Raw genomic sequence first — 21,966 nt, forward strand, 5'->3', positions numbered from 1 at the left:
TATGCCAGGCAGTGTACTAAGCGCACGGGTAGATACAAGGTAATTAAATTGGATACAGTCCATGTCCCCAGTGGGGTTCACAGTCCTAATCCCCATTTTACAGATGAGTTAACTGAGATTTGTCCAAGATCGCACAGCAGACAAGTGGTGGAGCAGGGATTAGAACCCAGATCCTTTTGACTCCCGGGCTGTGCTCTACCCATTAGGTCTCCCAAAGTTTTAGGCAGGGGGAGGTGGGCGAGCAAGAAATCTGTGCTAGGAGAGTTGGGGTACTGTGAATAGGTTCTTTTGAGAGGATCAAAGACAGTAAGCATAAGAGAGAAGAAACATAATCTAATAGAAAGAACACACGCCTGGGAGTCAGAGGACCTGGATTTTAAACCCAGCTCAACCACTTGCCTGCTGTGGGATGATGGGCGAATCACTTCATTTCTCTTTACCTCAGTTTGCTCATCTGTAAAATGGGGATTCAGTACCTGTTCTCCCACCTACTTAGACTGTGAGCCCCATGTGGGACGGGGACCGTTTCCAACCTGATTGTCTTGAATTTACACCCAAGCTTATTACAGTGCATGGCACATAGTAAGTGCTTAGCAAGTACCACACCTATCGTCGACATCATAAGTATTATCGGATAAGTAGGTGGGAGAATATTGATTGCTCTAAAGCCAAGGGCTAAAGAGTTTTGGTTTGACACAGAGAGGAATGAGTAACTGTCACCGTTGTTTTAATGAGAATTGCACATAGTGCTACCATAACATGTATTTTCAACATTTTTTTTTTGGCTGGAGCCTGATGAGGGAACTGAGAAATCTCCTTACAACACTGCAAGTCTGTTTGGGTTCAGCGGATTGCCTTAGCAAAGAAACTGCTCGCGTTTATGTGTGCAACGTTGGGGGTGGAGGTGAGCGTGAGTTTTCCTTTACGTGAGGTTTTGCCAGAACACAAACCTCATGTTCTAGAAGAACTAGGGGTCTGGGTTGGGGGGAGATGTTTGAAGGTAGCACCAAGCAGAGGTGAATGTAAACCGGGCTGGACCACGCGGTGAAACAGGTGTCGGCGTAGCCATTCTGGAAGAAATGATTTTGAAACGAACAGACCCGGGGAGAAAGCCCGTCGACTCTTTAGCAGTTGTCTCACCAGTCTCGGGTGGTGGCCGGCTGGTAGTTTCACTGGACTGGCTCTGAGATGACAGCTTGCCCCGCCAGGTGCCCGGGGCACTGAGCCTCAGTGAGGTCCAGCTGGCCAGCCCTTTGGGGATGGGCACCGAGCCCCACCAGGCTCTTGTCTGGCCCATCTGCACGCTGCTCCTGAAGGGCCTCGCAGCCAAGATGTACGTGCAGATGGTTGGAGACTCCATCGGTGAACTTATTTCTCTGCTGCCTCCCTTGCCCTCTGGGGCTATTGGGAGCAAGCTTGGAATGGGAGTCCAGAGTGGGTCCCCTGATGGCCTTATGGATCTGTTTGTGGACCGGCCTTGATGCAGCCATGGGCTGGTGGAGGCTTTCCCCTTCCTGCTTCTCCCCTTAACCCTTTGACGACCGCCTCCCCCTTTCCACCCTCCCCTCCCCCCCCCGACACACACACATACACACTCCTCTCCTCCTCTCTGCATATACCTGGGCCCTAGAGAAGTTGGAGAGAGTGGTGCTTAGGGGAGGAGGATCTCTCCTCTCGCAGTTTCTCAGTTTGCAGGCTGCAGGGTGGGAGGTAAAGCACAAACCAGCTGAGAGCATCCTGGCTAGCTGGTGGTCGTTAGCTACGTCATATAATTTCATTCCTTAGTTACATCAGTCGATCAGTCAATGGCATTTATTGAGTGCAGAGCAAGGGCCTAAGTGCTTGAGGGAGCACAATACCACAGAATTAGCAGGCACGTTCCCTGCCCCTCATGAGTGTACACTTACTATACGCCAGGCACAGTACTAAGCACTGAGACAGAAACAGATTAATCAGGTTGGACACAGTCCCTGTCCCACATGGGGCTCACAATCTTAATCCGTATTTTATAAATGAGGGAACTGAGGCTCAGAGAAGTGAAGTGATTTACCCAAGGTTGCCCAGCAGCCAGGTGGCGGAGAATCCAGGTCCTTCTAATTCCCAAGCCCACGCTCTCTTCCTTTCCCTTCAGTGGACTCTCCACAGCCTCTACTAGGTCAGGAAGGGTTCATGTCACTCTGTGCCAAGGAATCCAGGCAGTGCACACAGCCTGCAGCTCTCCGAGGTGCACATTGGACTGAGCGGCAGAGAAGTTTCATCCCAACAGATCAGGAAATGAAACCCTTAAGAAGATAAGGGGCAGAAATAGCTGGAAAGTCAAAGAGTTTTGGTTTGCTTTTAAATCCTTCATAGCCCTGCTGTTGATCCGCAGATAGAATGGTGCTTTGGGAATCAGGAGGCCTGGGTTCTAGTTCCGAGTGCTGCCTGTGGCTGGCCCAAGTGGGTGTGAAGGTTGGACATGAACTTTGCAGCATGCGGCAGCACTCCATACCCCAGTGGGAACATGGCTGGAAGGAACAAGAAAGGGTGGAGACCCTGCTTAAGGCACTGACATTATCCACAGTTCCTCTGGGAAGCGTCTCGAGCCTGAGAATTTAGGCCCAAGGCTCATCTGGCATCCCTTCTGGGAGATGCCATCATCGGTCAATCGGTGGTATTTATCGAGGGCTCACTGCAGGCAGAGCATTCTATTAAGGACTTGGGCAAGTACAGTAGAGTTGAAAGACGTGATCCCTGCCTCCAAGGATTGTACAACTTATTGGGGAGTTTACAGTCTATCAAATCAACATTACTTGTCTTTGGGCAGTTTTAAATATCTCCCTCCTGCCCCCAGTCTTCACAAACTGCTCTGTGTGAGTGATGTGGCTGCTCCAACAAGAAATTTTTTTTTTTATTTCATTCCTGCCGCAAAGCCTCCATCTACACCCACTCCCTTGGAAAACTCATTTGCTCCCACAGCTTCAACTACCCTCGCTACGTGGATCAGAGCAAGGGGTTGGAAGTCAAAGGTCATGGGTTCTAATCCTGGCTCCGCCATTTGTCAGCTGTGTGACTTTGGGCAAATCACTTAACTTCTCTGGGCCTGTTACCTCATCTGTAAAATGGGGATTAAGATTGAGAGCCCTAAATGGGACAACCTGATAATCTTGTATCTACCCCAGTGCTTAGAACAGTGCTCTGCACATAGTAAGCACTTAACAAATACCATCATTATTATTATTATTATCTACCTCACCAGTCCCTGACCTTTTTCATTCTCTCCAATCTCTCATTTACTCCTGCCTTCAGGACATCTTTATTTGAATATTCTTCAGACATCTCAAACTTAACATGTCCAAAACAGAACTCATCACCTTCCCACCCAAACCCTGTCCTTCCCCTGTCTCTCCTGTCTCTGTAGACACCACCACCTGATTCACAAGTCCTTAGCTGTGGCATTAATCTCGACTCATCTTTGTCATTCAACCCACATATTCAGTCTGTCACGAATTACCATTAGTTCTACCTCCACATCTCTAGAATCTACCCATTCCTCTCCATTCAAACTGCTACAAACTGCATCAGCCTCCTATTCCTACTATATTTATGAACATAGTATCACCATAATTAAATAACTTCACCATTTGCTTTTAACTCTTAAAAGCAAGTACCCATCAATCATCTAAAACTGGTGTAAAGAACAATTTTATACCGTTGCCTGTTTTTCCATGTCAATCAGTCAGTGGTATTTTGAATGCTTAGCATGTGTAAAGCACTGTACTAAGCACTTGGGAGAGTACAATAAAACAAAGTTGGTATCCATGTTCTTTGTTCACAGTAGCACATTTTGAAATGTTTATTAAGTGCTTATTATGTGCCAGGCATTGTTCTAAGCACTGGGGTAGATACAAGGTGATCAGGATGGGAACAGACCATGTCCCACATGGGTCTCACAATCTTAATCCCCATTTTACAGCTCAGGTAACTGAGGCAGAGAGGTTAAGTGATTTGCACAAGGTCACAGAGCAGAGAAGTTGCGGAGCCAGGATTAGAACGTAGGTCCTTCTGACATCCAGGCCTGTGCTCTAACTAACCACTAGACAGCGCATGTGAATGAAAATCATTTCAATAGTTTGAGCCAAATCACTTTGAAATCATTTTAGTTTTCTCTGCATAGTGGAAGAAGTGTTTTTGTTCCGAAAAATGTTTGGACAGAGAATGAAATGACCACACACATTTCCAAACCCACTTGTTTCTAAATTGTTGTCTTTGAGAGTGTAGTATAGAAATTTCCTAAACAAAATTGCTTTATAGTGTAGGTAGAGAAAAGAAGAGCCAGGAAACTAAAGCATATTAATGTTTAATTCATTTTTCTTTTCCCAAAAGGGGGCAGGTGACGTATGTCTGAGTTAGCTAACTGCAAAGTGTTCCTCATCTGGCAAAATTCAGATTTTAAGCACTCGAGAAAAAATTTAGAAGTTTTTCCCCAAGTGTGAGATAACAGAAAAGTCTACCGTAATTTAAAGGGAAAGGGTTTATGCTTTATTCCTCAGTCATTAAAATGTGGCATTCAACTACTGTTAACAGATTATCCAAAGAAGGCGTGTGCAGTGTAGTATTCCCGCAAGAAATACTTTTGCTCATGAAGTCAGAAGTAGAATGCTCGTTGGTGCCCTCTTTTGACATTTAAGTGTAGTTATTAATGAGACAGTGAAAAGTATCAACTTTGGCCCTTTGCGGGATATTGAACTAGTTTACAATATTTCTGTGTTCTTATAACCATTTTCTCCAAATGTTTTCTATTTTTCAGACTCCTTTGCTAACAGCATTAAGAAGAGTGGATTTTGGGATTCACCCTGTACTCAAGCTCTCTTCTTGGTGTTAAGAATTGCTAATTATCCATGAAGCTGTATTTACGTTGATGTCGGCTCCTAAAGCCCCCCAAAGGGAATGTACAGTGACATCAGCAATGGTAGACAGCGAAGGCTCTGTTTTGGTGTTTTCCAGCAACGGAGTAGAAAATCAGGAGGTTAGAAATCCAGTTTATTTAAATCGCATCTATATTTTGATATGAAAAGCTCATTACTGAACTTATTCATAACGGGGGTATTGATGTTGACTTGAGAGTATAAATATTCTGGCTCAAGTAGAATAAAGGGGAGAATTATGTAGTGAAAACTTGATTCAGTGTGTCTGTCAGGCATCAAAGCACCTATGCTCTATATTATTCAGAATGTACTTGGAGAAGAATGTCAGAGACTTAAGACTGAGGATTTAACTCCAGTCGTAATGAAACAGTGTAGTGATCGTATGATAAATTCCCTAAAGAGTAGTTTTTCAAATATAAAATTGGAGCCCTAGCTGTATAGTACAATCTAATATTTTGGGAAGGTTACTTTTAGAATTAACTTGGACTTGGTAAGTTATCTAAATATGTCTAATTTGACTGTAAGCCCCATGTGGGACAGGGACTGTGTCCAGCCTGATCGTCTTGTATCTCCTCTGGGTTTTAGTTCAGGGCTTGACACTTAGAAAGTGCTTAACAAATACCATTATCATTATTATTATTATTTTCAAAATAATTCTGTAATGCAGCAGTTGAGTTCTTACAGACCCTACATTAAGGAAAGCTTGTTCCCGAGAGCTCAGCTCTTCAGACATGGCACGTGCACAAACCGTTTCTTCCCACAGGGTGATTTACTGTATCCAAACAGGCTTGTTTGTTGGATGAACGTTCCCAATTAGGGAAGATCTTTATTATGGGAGAATTGAGTGTATTCTTGGAAGAAATCTAAGCATCTCTTCTAAATTGTTTTGTTTTCCCTTCCCTCTCCCCTTTTTCCTCCCTCCCAAGCATTCTTGTCTATTAGATGTTTCTAACTGGGGACACAGATGCTATTTAAAAAGGGGGTCATTGGATGTGACAGAAAAATCAGAGATCTTAAAGATTTGCATTTGGACTATGTAAAGTGAGCATAAATCCCACTTTTGGGGGGTAATCCTGCTGTCTCACAAAGGTAGAGTTAGAAGGCTCAAGTAACTTTCACAGCTTTATATTTCATTTGTTTCCTCCCTCTTCTGCTTTTCTCATTTCATATCTTTTCAATACTTTACAGTTGGAAAAATCTTTGGCTCTCAGCATTTGTGGTTATGTTTAAAACTTCTTGAAAGACATGTTTTTAGAACATTGAAATTTCATTAAAAAATGCAACTGACACCGTGTCCTGTAAAACTGAAGTTCTCTTTTAGTTGTGGAATTTGAGGTGGTGGCAGACTATCTACCAGCCATTTTCTTTCTGCCAGGGGAAAATATCTGTGGAGCCTTGAGGGAAAAAGATCCTTTCAAAAATGTCAGTGTTCCTGTCCTGAATTAGGACGACTGAGGCACAAAGCAAGGTTGGGAATGCAATGCTCCTGCTTAGGCAGTCTGCAACTGTGAGGCCACTGGTGTTTCTCATGGCTTCTTCACCGGCCAGTCCGAAAAGCTTTGGAGCTATTTAAAATGATGGTTTGCAGTGGCGATTATATATGACTTAGTGGCTTTGGTGGCCTAAACATCCAACTGAAAGAAATTATCATTTGCACTTGCAGGATGATGACCAGGTTTCCGAATACCCAGCGGTGATTGTGGAGCCAGTCCCGAGTGCTAGACTAGAGCAGGGATATGCAGCCCAAGTCCTAGTTTACGACGATGAGACTTATATGATGCAAGATGTGGCGGAAGAACAAGAAGTTGAAACCGAGACTGTGGAATCAGGTAGACCTGGAAAACTTTTTTTTGTCATTTGCAAGTTTCTCCTTACTGGGTGGTCACCGTTACTGTCCTCAGATGAACAGTACTAAGATAATGTGCATATTGCTTTCTTCCAAGAAGTTGAGACTGAATAGATGTGCTTGCCAACTTTCATATGCTCTTACGATATCAGTGGTATTTATCGAGTGCTTACTGTGTTCAGAGTATTGTACTAAGCACTCGAGAGAGTACAGTACAACAGAGGTGGTAGACAAGCTCCCTTCCCACACCCCTGAACCTCTTTGTGAGGGTTAAATTAGGTGACAAGGCATGGATGATATCAGAAAAAAGCAGTGAATATGATGTTCTAGTTTCAACAGTGGAGCTGTTACGTTGGTAGTTTAGGCAACAAGTTTAATATGCATAATCAGGGAATATATTCCTTGGTGAAACAGCGTGGCCTAGTGGAAATAAAAGAGGCCTGGGAATCGGAGGATCTGGGTTCTAATCCTTGCTGTGGGACCTTGGGCAAGTCACTTAAATTTTCCTACTTAATCTGTGAGCGTAATCTATCCCAGGACTTAGTACAGTGCCTAGCACATAGTAAGCGCTTAACAAATATCATTATTATATTGATCATCGTTACTGCTATTTTAATGGAGCCACTTGGGTCATTTTCTAGGATAGTCCTTTAATAACACCTTGAATTCATATAGACTTTTAAAATTCATTTTACTGTCACAACATCCCCGTGAGGTAAGAAAAGCAGGTAGTATCCCCATTTTATAGTTAAGAAAAGTTTGAAGATAGATATATAAGGAAAGATGAAACAGAAATAAAAGACATGGACAACAGTAAATACTATGGAAGCTAGCAAGATTTCCAGCTCTTCCCACCTCAGACCCATGGTCATTTCGATTCCTGTTCTCCCTCCTACTTAGACCATGACCCCCATTTCGGGGACAGGGACTGTATCTGACCTGATTTGTATGTATCTACCCCAGCGCTTTGAATAGCCCTAGACACATAGTAAGTGCTTAACAAATACCAAAGTAATAGTAATAAGAGAGGTCACAGTGTTTTAACATTTAAAAGTTATTCCTTGTTTGATTCCTTCCTGGGCTGGATCAGGGACCGATGGGAACCTCGGTAACATGGAGGTGGAGCTTCCCTCCCGCATAGTGAGTCTGGAGCTTGGGAGCTTAGGTGTTAGGAGAAGAGCAGTGAGGCCCAGGAGTCAGAGGACCTGAGTTCTAACCCTGGCTCCGCCTCATGCCTGCTGTGTGACCTTGGGTAAGTCCGTTAACTTCTCTGGGCCTCAGGTACTTCATCTGTAAAACGGGTCCAATACCTTTTCTCCTGCCTACTTTGATTGTGAGCCCTGTGTGGGACAGGAACCGTGTCTGACTTGATTAACTTGTATCTACCCTAGTGCTTAGAACAGTGCTGGACACATAGAAAGTGCTTAATAATAAAAAGGTGGTTGGTGGAGGCTAAAAAAGCTATGTGGCCTAGTGGAAAGAGCACCTGACCTGGGCGTCAGAGGACCTGAGTTCTAATCCCGGCTCCTCCACTTGCTTGATGTGTGACTTTGGACAAGTTTCTTAACTTCCTGTACCTCAGTTTTCTCATGTGTAAAATGTAGATTCAGTACCTGTTTTTCCTCTTCCTTAGGCTTTGAGCCCCTGGTTGAGCCCCACGTGACATAGGGACTGTGTCCAACCTGATTATCCTGTATCTAACCTCCTTGTCCCCCTTTGCTGAATATAATGCTTGGCACGTAATAATAGCTTGGCAAATACCACAGTCGTCTTTATTTTTAGGGCTCATGTTGCTGTTGCTAATGGAATCAAATAATGATGTATTGATTAAGTGGTGACTTTAAGCTGCAATAGCTAGTTTTATGCAAGAAAAATATCTGGCTAATTTTAGACCCCCAAAATATACCGTGACCCCAATCCTCCGAAGCCTGAAGTATCTAGATAATGGAAGACATAGTGTATTTTGGGGCCTGCATGTTTCTATTTGAATGACATTTAAGCTGCATTGCAAAACAAAAAAATGAAATAATGATTGTAATTGGGACTAGTAGAAGCCCAATAAAGTGTTGATGACTAGTTTTTTTTTTCCAAAGTTAATGAAAGAAATAGGAGGAGGAGATGCTTAACTTTGCACTTTTATAGTACTGTTTTAAACTGAGTATAGGGCGCATGCTTGGCTAGATCAGGACATCATGCTTGACTACTAAGTAGAATTCCTGGCCTCATGACTGAAGTGATTGGACGAATGGTTGACATTCCTGTGGAATGTTATTTTGGGGTATACGATGGGTCTGGCATCGCAGAAGAGATCTAAAACACAGAAATGGGCAGAGGAAATGCAGGTAACGGCCGGCTGGGGATACGGGTGAAAATAAACGGCAAAGGGTAATAAGATCCCCTATGCTAGACTGTGAACTCATTGTGGAGAGGGAATGTCACTGGTGAATATTGTACTGTACTTTCCCAAATGCTTAGTTCAGTGCCTTGCACATGGTAAGCACTCAATAAATATGATTGAATGAAGGAATGTGAAATTTCCTTGCCACCTAAATATAGGCTTGAAGTGAGAGAGGGAATCTGGAAAAGAGGTTAATAAAAGATTTGGTCAGACTTACAGGGAAAGAGGATTTTGGAAGAATTAGTGAAAACAAAAGGAGTAATTTGTGTTTTGCCATATTTCCTTCTGATGCAGAGGTGTGGATTTTAGATAGAAATGTCCAAGTGGATTAAGCAGAAGGCTCACTTTCTTTAGAATGTCTGAAAAATCTTGCCAAAATAGATTGCCCTTGAATATTCTAAAGCTGATGGGTCCTTTGCTGCTCCCTAGGAGCTGGGGTATTGGGATGCAGCAAATCACAGAGAGGTTCCTAAACTGCCTGCAACAGGTGGGAGATTTTCTTAACTCCATCTGCTTCTCCCCAGCAGTTCAGCTAAGGCCACACAACCCTATCTGAAGGATGACCAAGGGTGGCTTTACCAGTCAATAAGCTTGTGCCAGTACTGGCCCCTCCACAGTGTTCTCCGGTGTGCATTCTTTAACCCTTTACTCTGTGGCTTGAGACTTTTTTTTTGGATCACACCAAATATGGACCGAAGATCGTATAAAGACCGAAATTTTAGATTCTGACATATTCCTGCCCAAGTCTGACCAAAGTGTCTTTGACACTGGGCATTTCAGGGTCCAGCCCAACTGAACCGTAACTTAAAAACAAAACAATCAGACACCCCAAAAACAACCGTAAAGACATTGGAAGATTTGTAAAGTGAGGGCAATGCCTTTAAATATTTTCTGGTCAGACAAGGGCTTTCCAAAACCTCCTAAATACTACATCCACACCCCTCTTTTCCACCCTTCTCTTTCCACCCCTCACCCCCCACCCCGTCTCCCTGCAAACAAAGAAAATCAAAGCCCTCTTCTTCCTCCCCCAAAACATCTGGCCCTCCACAGGATGGACTTGGTAGATATTGTAATAAGAAGCTTGAGGAGCGAAAAATAGTGGTGGGCTGCAGTGCATCTGAAGACACGGGTCCTGCAAATTCCAGAATGCGTTGCAGTGCGCCACTTTTCCTGTGTTAAAGGAGCCGCTCGGCTGTTCGTGGTGGAGCGGGGTGCTTTAGAGGAGATCGGCAGGTGCAGCTTGAGTCTGGCCCAGTTGAGGCCAAGTTTTAGATGACTTTTTGCCCAGCCTGACCCAGTTCACAGGCTGATGGGATTCCAAACATGGGAGCAGGTCTAAGCCTATTTTAGGGTTCTAAGATGCCATGGAGTGTATTTTTTACATTGTGCTTCACAGATGGAATGTGGCTTCAGGTGGCAGCCAAGCAATTCTCCAGGTCCTCAAGAGAATGAGAGGGAGCAGAAGGAAGTTCTCCTTTTGCAGTTGCACAGGGAATGTGGTTTCTCTTTCTGGAGTTTTCAAGGGAGAGTATAGATTAAAATGACTAATTTCTGAGTCTTTAGGATAAAAACCGTAATCCCAAATTGTCAAGTTTTATTAACTGGAAGTAATTGGTTTGACTATCACCTGCGATTCATTCCTCCCTACTGCACCCCTCCTTCCCCCTGCCAGTTTTCTCTCAGTAGGGCAATGTTATAAAACATTTGGAACCATTTAGACTTTGGAAAGTCAGATAGAAGAGTTTGGGTAAAAGGTGATGCTTTGTGATGGCTTTTATAAATATTAACGTAACATGCTCTCAGTGTATAACTCTGCAATTAACCTCTCAGAAAAATCACTCTGAAAGTTCACCTAACCTGCTAATTCCAGTTCTGGCCCAACTATTCTCGTGTTACCGTCTAAGAATTTTAGCTAACGTAGATCAGTTTCGAGGTCAGCTAATCTGGGTCTTAATTCATTTCTATTTAAAGAGTCCAGTGCAGCCTTTAAGTGTGTTCAAGGCTGAATAAATGTGCCACTTAATTTGTTCTAAAATTAAGACGTAAATATGAATAGACGGTACACCCAGTTCTAGCATAGCACGTTTTTCCACTATGCGTTTTGGCTAGACGATGGTTAGGAAATGTTCACCTGACAATGCTTGCCTATTTGAGTACAGCTGTATTGGAAGAAGCAAATTGTGTGCATGCACATGGCTTTGGAAGAGGTGAGTACTATAGTACAGAGGTTCTTTAATGTAGGGTTTCGCATGGATGCAACCCTTACATTATAGAAGAAGTGAGTGAATTTGCTGCAGTAGAATTTAATCTGATACCTTCCTGTGGTAGGGCTGTAGTCATGTCTTGTGATGATTTTGGTAAATTAAAAGTTACAGACTGCAGTTTGAAATTATTATTTGTATTTGCGTTTAAGGAAATGAAAACAAGAGGTTCAAGATTAAGTCATCTCTTGTATGTCTTGAACGTTCCCACTGTGTTATTCAACTAGTGCTGCGTAGGATGATGGGAAGTAGAGCTTTGCTAATTATTCAAAGGATAATCTAGATAATTGGTGATAAAAGTAATAGCACAAATCTAGTTTTTAGGTAAACACAAAGCACTCTTTCTTCATAATTTCTCTGCATCAGACAATTCAAATTGACCCGAAAACTGTCAACTTGCCTTTCCACTTTCTCCTCTGTAGTCATACATTCACCAATGAAAGCTCTGCATGCTCAAATAAGAAACATTTTGTTTTTTTCCTTTTTCTTCTTTTCTTGCATTTCTAAACCCCTGTCTAGAGCGGTTGAGATGCGATGCTGGTTTAGGAATCAGGACTGAATGTTCCTTGAAAGATTCAGGTTGTTGTTCTTATTTTGGGAAGACATTATGATAGTGGCAGTTTAATTATTACTGGCAATCATGGACTGGGTGACTATAAATGTAGAAGGAGCCACTTTGGACCCAGAACTCCCTGAAACATGGCTTGTAACTGGGACTATGAAATACCTCTATCTTTATGCCAAGTTCATTTTTAGTTTAAGCCTATTATTTTATATGCTGTGATGTGGTATTCTAGGTTCTAGTGAGCATCATCAGGGTGCTATGGGACCAGTGGCAAGGGAGAATGAGTGTTCCCTCTCTGACTGCATCATGTCCCTCTTTGAGTTTTAGAGGGTAATTATTACCTCATTTTTTAAAGTAAATTTCATATTCTTTTTATCTTCGGGGAATGAACAAATCAGCTTGATAGTTTTAGCCTAACCAACGCAACTCAACAGTATGTTGCATCATCTTTCAGTTGTGCTAATTAAAGCTTTCGTAGATTCATTTGAACTGAACAGTACCACTCTTTTGAAATAGTAGTATCTGATCCTAACTACACTTTCTTGCCTTAAAATTGTAATTTGAATATTTCAACGTGCAGTTATGGAAATATCCATTTGGAAATTGAGTTTGTGTGTGATATCAAATCCTACTCTGTAAGCTTTTCATTTACTTTACCTTAGCTTTGAAAATCAGCATTCATCAATGCGTTAGAATTCCCACCACCAGAATCTTTTGCTTGGCCAGACTAGTAGGATGCCTGTTGGAGGATCCACATTAGATTCTTGCATGAGTTGGATTTTGGGTTTTAACTTCCATCATCTCCCCGCAAGTTTAGCCCAAGCCTGTCATAGGGGTTGACCACTCCAAAGCTTGAATTTTAAAGTTAGCAATTGTGGCAGAACAGACATCTTGAAGAGGATGCATTCTCTTTCAGCGGCTCTGGCTGCCCACAAAATATGCAGGGTGTCTACTTTAGCCAACATTCTCCAAAGCAAAAACCATCCATGCATTCAACCCCTTTTCTCTCATCCGTATCCTCTCAGTCCCTTCGTCTCCTTCTGCCTATCTTGCATTGGTACAGGAGGTGGATATCCGAGCTCACCCAAAGCTAACGGGGGTTGGCTTGGTGTCAGTCTGATCTAGCCCCATAGTCGCGGGACTCGTAGCTGGTGGAATTTTATCCAGTGCTCCAAATCCCACTGTTGGAGGATCTTGCTCCAGCCTAGAAAGACACTTGGGGTTTGCCAAGAGGGAACCAGCAGCTGAGGAAAAAGCCAGCTGCAGTCTCACTTCAATATTCTGAACTTTGTGCTGTTATTTAAAGCCATTCTGCTATTGTCAGTCGCCTGGGGACCGGAAGGTCCACCTCTCCATCTTCCCGTTGGCACCAAAGCCACGTTAGGGTTGGGATTGGTTACCCGAACCCCAATTCATTGTACAAACCTCCCATGGCACATTCTATGGGGAAGTCAAGTAATAGGGGATGAAGGGAGGTCGAGATTTAGGAGTGGGATGTAGTGAGCAGTGGGTGGATTTGAAAAAAAAAAAAAGGATTTCCTTGGCCCTCTTTTTTAAAAATTTTTAAATTCTATCGTCCAAACATGTATTGGCAGAATAGAAAGAAAGAGATCCAAATGTGATAACACAAGAAGCACTGTTGAAAACTTCAAGAATAAATTTGATAAACGTGGCAATATATCAAGGGAACTTTAAAAAAAATTCTCATCTGTGTGTATACTGTGCAAAATTGGGTAATATCCTTCCATTCTCATCAAAGTTGTCCTAACACGCAGTTTTGAGCAAAATGTGTAAATTGACTTAACCTTCTTTATGCAAGATGTTTTCACTTAGCCTAGGCGTATGTCACAATGCTGGTTACTCATTAGGTCTGCTGGACTACTGGAGTCTTTGTGAACAGTGCGCTTTAGAAAAACAATGACAGCCCAGGCAATTCTGCATAGCTCATTGATTCAAAAAGTAGTTTTGAAAACATTTCTTATAGCTATTAAAGATTTAAAAGATTGATAAGTTGAATCGAACCAGGAGGAGTGCCTTTTCTTCGGTCAACCAAGTATGCTTTTCTCTTATTAGACTGGGAACCACATTGTTTGATTAAAATCTGTTTGGTTTATTTTTGGAAAAGTTTAGAATTATCATCATCACATTTATTGAGCGTCACTGAGTTCAAAGCACTGTACCGAAGGCTGGTGAGAATACGAAAGAGTTAGAAAACCAGATCCCTCAAGGCTCTAAACAGTAAAGCGGACGAGATCCATCAAGTAGTGGTATTGAATGCTCTCTGTGTGCAGAGCACTGTACTAAGCACTTGGGAGGGAACAATACAACAGAAATAGGAGATCTAGTAGAATGTGTAAGATAACGGACAAACATAAGTAGTAACTTTAAGTGGTGGCATGGAAGAGCTGAGGGCATAGTTGGGAGAAGCGAGATGGGAAGATTTGAGATTGGTTGGTGATGGCTTCCTGGAGGAGCTGAGACCTTAGAAGGTCTTTGAAGATGAGAAGAGCCGTGGTCTGTTGGATATGGAGGGGGAGGGTGTGAGCACGAGGTTGGCCATTGGAGAGAGAAGAGGCAAAGTGAGTAGGTTAGGCTGACGGGAACAAAGGTTGTAAACTAGCATATAATTGAAAGAGGAACAAGGGTAAGTGGGGGAGAGAACTGATGTGACTGCAAATGGTCAGGAGTTTTTCCTTGATATGGAGTCAAATGGGCAGCTAATGGAGGCTTTTGAGGTGTGGGGAGATGGAAGCAGTACTTTTTAGATCTGGGCAACAGAGAGAAGTTTGGACTGGATAGGGGAAAAATTGGAGGCTGAGAGAACAGCAAGGTGGCTGATAAAGTAGTCAAACTGGACCAGTGCCAGCACCAGCATACCAAACATTTGAATGGATTCTGGAAATGTCGTGGAGGAAGAACTGAAAGGATTTGGTGAGAGTTGAAAATGGGAATTGAAAGAGCAGGTAGGGCTCAAGAAAATGCCCAAGTGTAGTGGACTTTGTAGACAGGAAGGATGATTGGGTTGTTGAATTTGATGGGAAAGTGAGGTTGAGGAAAGGATTCGTGAGAGGGAGATGAGTTCAATTTTAGACATCTTCAGCATGCTGGGGGTAAGGGAGCAGTGGGACATTCAGGTAGCAGTGTCCTTAAAGCCAAAGTCAATGTGAGATTGCAAAAGAGAAAGATTGCAAAAGGAGTAGGGAGATAAATTTGGAAATCATCCTCATCCATGCTGAGAAGCATGGCCTAGTGACATCAATGTGTTGCATTTCCCACCACCATATGGGTCTGGGAGTCAGAGGACTCTTGGCTCCACCACTTGTTCGTGGTGTGACCTTGGGCAAGTCACTTAACTTCTCTGTGCATCAGTTCACTCATCTGCAAAATGGGGGTTCAACACCTGTCCTCTCTCATTTGGACTGTGAGCCCCACATGGGACCTGATTGTCTTGTATCTACCCCAGTGGTTGGTACAATGCTTGACACATTGTGAGCGCTTAATACCACAATTATTATAATAATATTAGTAATAATGATTAGACGTGGTGGTTGAAGTCATGGGAGTGTAAATTGAGAAGAGAAGGGGACCCTGAATGGAGCCATAAGGCACACCGCAGGTAGGGGCTGGGAGGCAGAAGAGCTGATAAAAGCAGCTAAGCTTGCTAAGCCAGAGAGGTAAAAGGAGAACCTGGAAAGAACTATCAGAAAAAGCAAGATCAGATGGAGAGTGTTTCTAGCAGAAAGAATTGGTCCATGGTGTTATATAGCAGAAGAGAAGTCAAGCAGGATTAGCACAGAATAGAACGTTTGATTTGACAGGAAGGAGGCAATTGTGAACCTTGAAGAAGGCAGTCTCAGTGGAGTGAAAGGGGTGGAAATCCAGAATATAAGAGCAAGAGAGAAGTTGAAGGAGAGGAAATAGAGGCAGCAACTGTATAAAAGCTGTTTAGAGAATTTAGACAGGAATGGAAGGAGGAAGAGAGGGCGATAGTAGGATGGTGCGGAAGTGGGGTTTTTTTTGTTTGTTTTTTGAGATCGGAAAGACATGAGTGAGTTTGAAAGCAGAGGGGAAGGTGCCAACAGAGAGTGAGCAGTTGAGATGATGGTCAAAGAGAACAGAGTTGGGGCAAGTGTTTTGATAAGGTGGGAAGAGATGGGGTCAGAAGCGTAAATGGGGTGGCTCAATTTTGAACGCAGACAGATTTCCTCCTGAGAGATTGCCAGAAGGTTGAGGCAGTGGGGTGGGAGTGAGCTAGGTAGGTGAGTGGAGCTCATGCCTAATGGCTTCAGTTTTGTCAACAAAGAAATTGGCAAGAGTATGATAGGCAAGCAGTGAGGGAGGTATGATCACTGAGGGTTTTGAGGAGAGAGTTACAGGTCTGCAGCAGTGGATGGGGGTAGGGGGCATGGGAGTCACGAGGGAGGGGAATTAATGTATTCGAGCAGAAGAGAGGGCCCAAGTTTAGTAGGTAAGGGTGAATTTGAAGCTCCTGAAGTTGGTCCGATGCCTGGATTTCTGCCAAAAGTGCTCAGCCGTACCAGCACAGGAGCGGAGGAAGCGTGCTGTGTAGACGACTCAGGACTAGGAATTGGTGGTGTGCGTTTGACTGAAGGACAGGAGAATAAGGGAGTTGAATATGGCAGAGAGGGCAGAGTCGAGGGGGTGTTGGGTCTGGGATAAGTGGCGGGGGGTGTCTAGGGTCCGGAGGTTGCAATGCAGGTGGTGGAACAATTTGTGGAGAGGGTTGGGATGGGAGAGAAGGCAGGTGAGAAGGTTGTGTTCAAGAGACAGGGTTTAACTTTATTATGAGCTGTGATAACTTTTTGTGTTTGCTGTATCATCAGAAATCCTCCCTGTGGCACAAAAGGACTGTTTTAATTAGAAAATATTGTTGCCACAGGGAGGTAGAAGACCGTCATGAAAAATTGGGGATTTGAAAAGGAGTCCCCACCTTTGAAGAACCTGAAGGTGAAACACATTGTGCCGGAAAGAAGACAGTGCCGGTATGTTGATTTATAATTTATTCAAATTGCTTAATTTATTTACATTTAATTTCTATATAACTGTTAGAAATTACTTTTGTTTAAAAGGTGGCAATGATGCCTCCTGAATGGAGGATAAAGTACAGTTAAACTAATCTTAAGTAAAATTTTTAAAATGGAAATCCTTTCCCCTAACAATTTACTATACAGGCTTTTTTCCCCCAATATGCCTAATCTTTGTTTCTTTTTATAGATAAATAAAACTTCAGGGTGTGTCATGCCTGCACCCCCCTGAGAACCACTCCTGAGAATCTTCAAGTGTTTATTCATTCCCCAAATTTATTTTTGTGTACCGACTTGCTCCTGCATATTTATATAAAGTTTCTTCCATTTGATTATTTCATCTTCTTGAGTTGATCCTGCTCACGAGTAATCTAGAGGCAGAAATGTCTGTGGCAGTTCTGCCGTGTTCACTCTGGAATTGTTAGAATTGTAATTGCAGAGTTAGATTATTTTTTTTTCCCATTTCCCTCAGCTATCAGTCATATTATACAGAGAAGGCCTTAAGCTTAATCGTGAAACGTTATTGGCGACAAGGATGAATTCCTTAGTTTAATTCATTCAGTCGTATTTATTGAGTGCTTACTGTGTGCAGAGCGCTGTACTAAGCACTTGGGAGAGAACAGTACAACAGTAGTTTTAATACCAGTTGTCACAATGTATCAGAATCGATTTACCATCAGGAAAACCCACTCTTTGGGATGTTGCTATAAAAGCAGACATATGAAAAATGGAGGCGAGCTGTTGGTTGAGGAAGATACTCTTGTAGGTGGAATAATAACAGGTTTTAACAAATACATATGTACAAGTATAAATACATTTATACAAATATAAATGTATAACAAATACAGGCTTTAAGATCTTGGAAAGGAAGTTGGAAAAATACGGTATGGTCCATATATTTAAATAAATGAATTATGAACTTTTAATTGTGTGTGAATGTTTAATTGGATTTTTACAACTCTACAGTTTTGGAGTATTGTACTAATTTTAGTGTCTCTTTAAAATTTGGTAATATAAGGATAAAGCCTTGTGTACTATACTAGCTGTCATATCAACCGTGTGTAACGGTGCTAGATTTTTGCATTTAGTAGCAAGTGGAGCCTATATCGTATGGGTCACAGAAAATGAGGCACTGGAAGATATCTACTTTGCATTTAGGACCCGACAATCTTTGTCTCTTGGAAACAACATCTATTCTGAATGCCTGTCTTTTGTACTAGTCAGTTATTTTTCCTCTGAGGCCACTTCGGCTCAGAACCACCAATTTCATGATGATGATGATGGTGGTGATGATGTGTGTGCATGTGTGTTTTTCAAAAAGCTGGGGCAATGCAGAGAAAGGGTTGCCCCATTCAGACAAGATAAACATTTTTAAGGCCACATACCCCGGACCTCTGATTTCAGCTTGTGTGTCTGTTTTAATGTTGGGGTATTCTAGGGTTTCGCATCCTCTCCAGTGCTAACATCCCATTCCACTGTCACCCAAGCTAGAATCCAAGGAGGCTGGTAGCGGTGCCACAGCAAACTGTTCACATTTTGACAGGAAGGGTCCGTTGGGAAAACTCCCAGGCCGCTCAGGGGACTCCCACAAAGACCCCATCCAGAATCTATTGCATTTCAGTTCTGCATCAGGACAGAAAGTCATAATGCAGTGTGACCTAGTGGAAAAAGCATGGGCCTGGGAGTCAGAGGACCTGGATTCTAATTTATTCTAATCTATTCTAATTCTAATCAGGGATGTAACATTTATTAAGTTAGAGGAATTATTAATTTAGAGGATTTTGCAGCAACGTTTGTGGATATATATGTATGTATATGTGTAAATATAAATAATCCATTTGGGGATGGAAAAATTAAGACAATTTATTGGTTTGATTTCACTCCAACCTAGAATATTTAAGGCAAAAAATTGGAAGTCGTGGTTTTTTGTGTTTTTTGTTTGTATTGCCTCTTCTTTTAATGAAGAACTGAGTCCAAATTTGGGGCAGATAACATGTTAACATGACTTTGGATGTTTAAAAAAGTCTCCATTTAGAGTAGCTGAGATTTTTCTAGGAGGCTTATCCATCATTTGCTTACACTCGGTTGATAGGTGTCAACTTTTCATTGTGAATGTGGGGGTGATGAGGGATTTTAGTGAAGATTCCTGGGAAGAGACAGACCACAAAGAGCAAATTGGGCAGAAAGGCACCTTTTGGGATTTGTTTTGAGGTCATGATGTTCATGAGATGCTTCATTTCTGTGGTAACTCCAGTGCAAAACACAACGGCTGTGTGTGTGTTTTTTCACGGTGATTGCTTAGTGGACTAGTCTATGCCCAACACTCAGAAAACACATTTTCTGCTCACGATTCATATGTGGCAAAAGCAGATTGCTATTGCAAATAGCTAGGGCATTGTAAGACATTCTGTCATTAAAATCCAATAGTGCTATCATGGAAAAGCACTAAAGGAAGAGCATTTTAATGGGGGCAAACCCAATAGCTAAGGAATTCTAACTTAGCCAAAATTGCAATTCCTAAGGCAGCCATTCGTCTAGCTTGCAGCTGGTTTGTTCTCTGGTTCGGATAACATTAGCAAATGCTTTTATGACTTTTTAAAAAAATTTGTTTTAATCCCTAGCTTCCTTCCTTCTACTTAGACTGTGAGCCCCGTGTGGGACGGGAACCATGTCCAACCTGATTAACTTGTATCTACCCCAGCACTCAGAACAGTGCTTGACACATAGTAAGCACTTAACAAATAACTATTACTACTACTAATAATAATCTGTAGCTCCTGCTGCTGATTTCTGTGGCTGTCAAGTGCCAGACTTTACACTGACCAGGGAGGTGAACACAATAGCTCTGTAGCAAGTGTGTACAGGGATCAGGAGTCCCCTGGAGAAGTCTCCAAGGAGCAGGTGTTGGTGACTTCTTTATGGTACTACACAACAGACCTGGCAAGGGTTGCCTGTGGGCCACCCTCTGAGAGGGCTTTTAGGGTTCTGGGTCATCCTGATCAGAACTAAGGTGAATGGCCCCCAGACCACTCTGGACTGGCAGGGATACCCACAGGGCCCACGTGGCCACCTCCCCACATTCTTGGGGCAATTTAGTGGAGAGCAGGCCAGAGCGGCTTCCCCAGCTGTTGGCTACCAGGTGGAGAAGCTTCTGTCATCCTCCTCTCCCTCCTCCCCAGTTTTCTGTGGAAGGCTAGTATGGACCCGCTTCCACTAGCCTCACCTTTCTGCAGTGGGCCACTCTGGGCCTGGGAGTGCCAAGGCAAATCAGTTCAGCCACTGCTCCTGCTTGGGCTCTGACATTGGCTCACAGCCAAGACCACATCCATTCAATCAAAGGTATTTATTGAGTGCTTACTATGCGCGGGGCACGTAGTACTTCCCTGCCCATAATGACCTTATAGTCTAGAGACTACTTGGTCTATAGACCAAGTCTATAGTCTACTTGGATTCTATTTCCCACTGGCCCGAGACCCTTCTGTATGACCTGTTCCACCTGGACGCAGAGCCCAAGACACTTTCTTTCTTCCTCCCCATCCCCGTGCTATCAGTGTCATTCCCTGAGGAAAGGGAGAGCTGAGGTCAGTCAGAAATGAACGGAAGTAAAAATGCTTCTCAGTTCAGGTACGTGCTTTGTAATTGCTTTTACAGGTAAATTGACGCAGGCTTTTACTTTGATTTTTGATACTTTTTGTAATTTATTTTCTTCATGGTTATTGTGACTACTATTATTTTGTAAATAACTGGGAGCTCTAAGCACTTTAAGGATCGTTTGCAAAGAAAGGACATTTAAGCATTGGGAATTGGCAAAAGGGTGTCCTGCATTCTTGGGGAGGCGGTTGGCAAAGGAGCATCATTAGTGGCTACCCTGGGTATTCTTGTACCCCTGAATCCTGTTGTAAAATATAAGGAAGACCGCGTTAGAAAATATCATTTCCTTAACTTTCAGAAAACTTCTAGTAACTGTTAACCAGGATTTAGTCACTTTCCATCAGAGCCTTTGGGGCCTGACAGACAGGATTCCAACTTCCTCCTTCCTTAGGCATTCTGAATATTGAGTTCTCGATCGAGTTATTGAGTTCAGTCAATCAGTGGTATTTATGGCGTGCTTACTAAGTGCAGAGCAATGTACTAACTGCTTGGGAGAGTATACTACAACAGTATATGTAGTCACGGTTTAATTTACAGTATTGAAGAGGATAGAATGAGTGGGTGGCGAGCGGGTGTTAACTAAAGAAGGGAACCTGGATGCGTGAAGGGACTAAGAAATTTCTTTAATATTCCATTTGCTACTCTGCTTCCGTTCCCCGACCTGTGGATTGTAGTCAACAGGCCAAGTTTGCTGTCTCTGGGCTGGTATTCTGCCTCGTGAACAAATGGTTTTATACCTAATGGGAGCTGAATAAGTGTCTGATATTTTATTTCAACATTTTGTTTCTTAGTTTTTTTAGCACATTGTATCCAAAATGTGTTTCTAACTTAACTTTGGCTGTTATCACTAAACAGTGGCAAATATTTGCTCTGGTCAACAGACCTAAGCAAATATTCAGATTCATTATTTATTTCTAAACTGACACAATACTAGTCCTCAACACATTTATGAAAAGAAATGAATACATGAGTATATATGTAGGTTGATATAAAAAAGCAAACTACTGCCATATGAGCAACAGACTCTTCAGTTATATTGAGGTTATTTCCATATTTCCTCTTGGCATTTAATTAATTGAATTAAAGACCCATTGCAAAGTTCAACTTTTCCCAATACCTCTACAGTATTCCTAGACTTCTTGCCAGGATAGTGCCTTCTCATCAACTCTCATTTATGAATAATCCAGGATCTTCTCGTCCCATCTCCTGGCAGCAGAATGGAGAGGGGAAAAACATAATGGAATCAGGAATGGGGAAGGGGGGAAAGAAGAGGAGAATGAACTCTAACTCAGC

General features: G+C 42.6%; 1 protein-coding gene across 1 annotated transcript in view; it reads left to right on the top strand.

Annotated features, from left to right (window-relative positions):
* Positions 1-600: 600 nt before the first annotated feature.
* Positions 601-21,966, top strand: part of ELF2 (E74 like ETS transcription factor 2) — a 63,546-nt gene continuing 42,180 nt past the window's right edge. The window contains 3 exon segments of the mRNA XM_029076362.2: positions 601-904; positions 4,790-5,008; positions 6,571-6,736. Coding sequence (XP_028932195.1) covers positions 4,901-5,008; positions 6,571-6,736 — 274 coding nt within the window. The 5' untranslated portion in view covers positions 601-904; positions 4,790-4,900.

This window comes from Ornithorhynchus anatinus, chromosome 12 (assembly GCF_004115215.2).
Source record: "Ornithorhynchus anatinus isolate Pmale09 chromosome 12, mOrnAna1.pri.v4, whole genome shotgun sequence".
Lineage (NCBI taxonomy): Eukaryota > Metazoa > Chordata > Mammalia > Monotremata > Ornithorhynchidae > Ornithorhynchus > Ornithorhynchus anatinus.